General features: G+C 45.0%; 1 protein-coding gene across 1 annotated transcript; it reads right to left on the bottom strand.

The window, feature by feature from the left end:
* Window positions 1–412: 412 nt before the first annotated feature.
* On the bottom strand, window positions 413–1,069 carry LOC105566490. Its single transcript, XM_012020549.1, has 2 exons — window positions 1,015–1,069; window positions 413–960 (listed from the first exon to the last, which is right to left on the bottom strand). Exons 1-2 carry the CDS (start codon window positions 1,067–1,069, stop codon window positions 476–478), a joined length of 540 nt encoding a protein of 179 aa, XP_011875939.1. The 3' UTR covers window positions 413–475.
* Window positions 1,070–1,431: the final 362 nt, after the last annotated feature.

Below are 1,431 nucleotides of genomic sequence, written 5' to 3'. Positions count from 1 at the left end.
ACTCCTGGATTTTGCATCATGATAACGCGCCGTCCCACAATGCATGGGTTATTCGTAACTTTTTGGCCAAACACAGTACTAATCCAGCAGCTGCCTAATTCGGCACCGTGTGACTTCTTCCTGTTCAATAAAGTCAAAAATCCGCTCCGATCGAGGAACGCGTTTTAGCAGTAGAGAGGAGATAATCCAAAAATCGACGAAGGCCCTTTTCGACATACCAAAAGCCGAGTATAAAAAGGAGTTCGACGATTGGATCAAGCGTTGGCATATGTGCGTTGCAGTTGGGGGGGGGGGGGGAGTACTTTGAGGGGGACAATATCGATTTGCAATAATAATTTTGTATTTTCAATTTTATGAATAAATTCCGGGAATTTTTTGATCATGGAGTATTTCTCGCGGTAATTCGACGTAACACCTCGCGTGCAGTGGATTGTACTTGTTTATATTAATTGTCAAATTGTGTGCGCGATAACGCCTACCCACTATCGCGTTCCTGAAACTCTTCAAGGGACGCTAAGGTAGGCTCGATGACGCGCTGCTCGTACCACTCGCGCAAATCTGTCGTACGAAAGAGTTCACAGTTTCGCGTGTTGATACTTTTGTCCGCACGTTTTTCACATGTCACAAATTCACCGTTGAAGGCAGTGTTCACTTTTACGATGTTGCGTATTTGTAAAACGTCTTGCACTCGCTCGAGCACTATATCGCAAGCGTCTCCCAAAAATTGTCGCGGCTCGATATAATCTGTGTTAATCACTACACCGGTCAAAATACGATTTTCAGACGCGGTATCGATTTCTCGCCAAACGAGTCTCTCCGCGCCACCACCCGCATAATTACCACCGATGTGTATAAAGCGTCTCTCCAATAAAGTCTTTGCGCCTACGAGTCGCGCGATGCTCGCCGCCACAGATTGCTTGTGTCCGATCGAGAGCCGCGGACGCTTGACTCGACCGTGCTCTTCGAGTCGTTACAAGCACTCGTCGCATCGCTGCACCCACGCGAAATATTCACCCAAGGTGGCGACTCGACAGGATTGCTCCAATAGATCACGTTCGATTTGCTCCATGTCTCCAACAATTTTATCATATCATATCATATCACACTCTTCTTCGTTACACTTGCACGTGATTTGTTTGCATGTGTTAGGTTCGAGAGATGTGAAGGCTCCAATTCGACCATATAGATAGACACTACTTTATTAACTATATTTAATACAACGTTATTCCGAACGATCTGTACTCGACGGCGCACAGTGGTCCCAATTGCCAAAAACGTGGTCAAAACCCCCAAAATCGAAGTTTCAATTTGGGGACTTTTAATGCCGTAAATAGTTAGGTTGGTATCTTTACCATTAAAAACGATTGTTTTTGAGGGTCATATACACATACCTAGCTCTCAACATCTATTTGAATCTGAGTGTCAACCGTA

Source organism: Vollenhovia emeryi, unplaced genomic scaffold, assembly GCF_000949405.1.
Source record: "Vollenhovia emeryi isolate VEMERY1.0 unplaced genomic scaffold, V.emery_V1.0 DF943202.1, whole genome shotgun sequence".
NCBI classification, from domain to species: domain Eukaryota; kingdom Metazoa; phylum Arthropoda; class Insecta; order Hymenoptera; family Formicidae; genus Vollenhovia; species Vollenhovia emeryi.
Note: the sequence above shows the minus strand (reverse complement) of the source record. Positions and strands in the feature narration are given on the sequence as shown.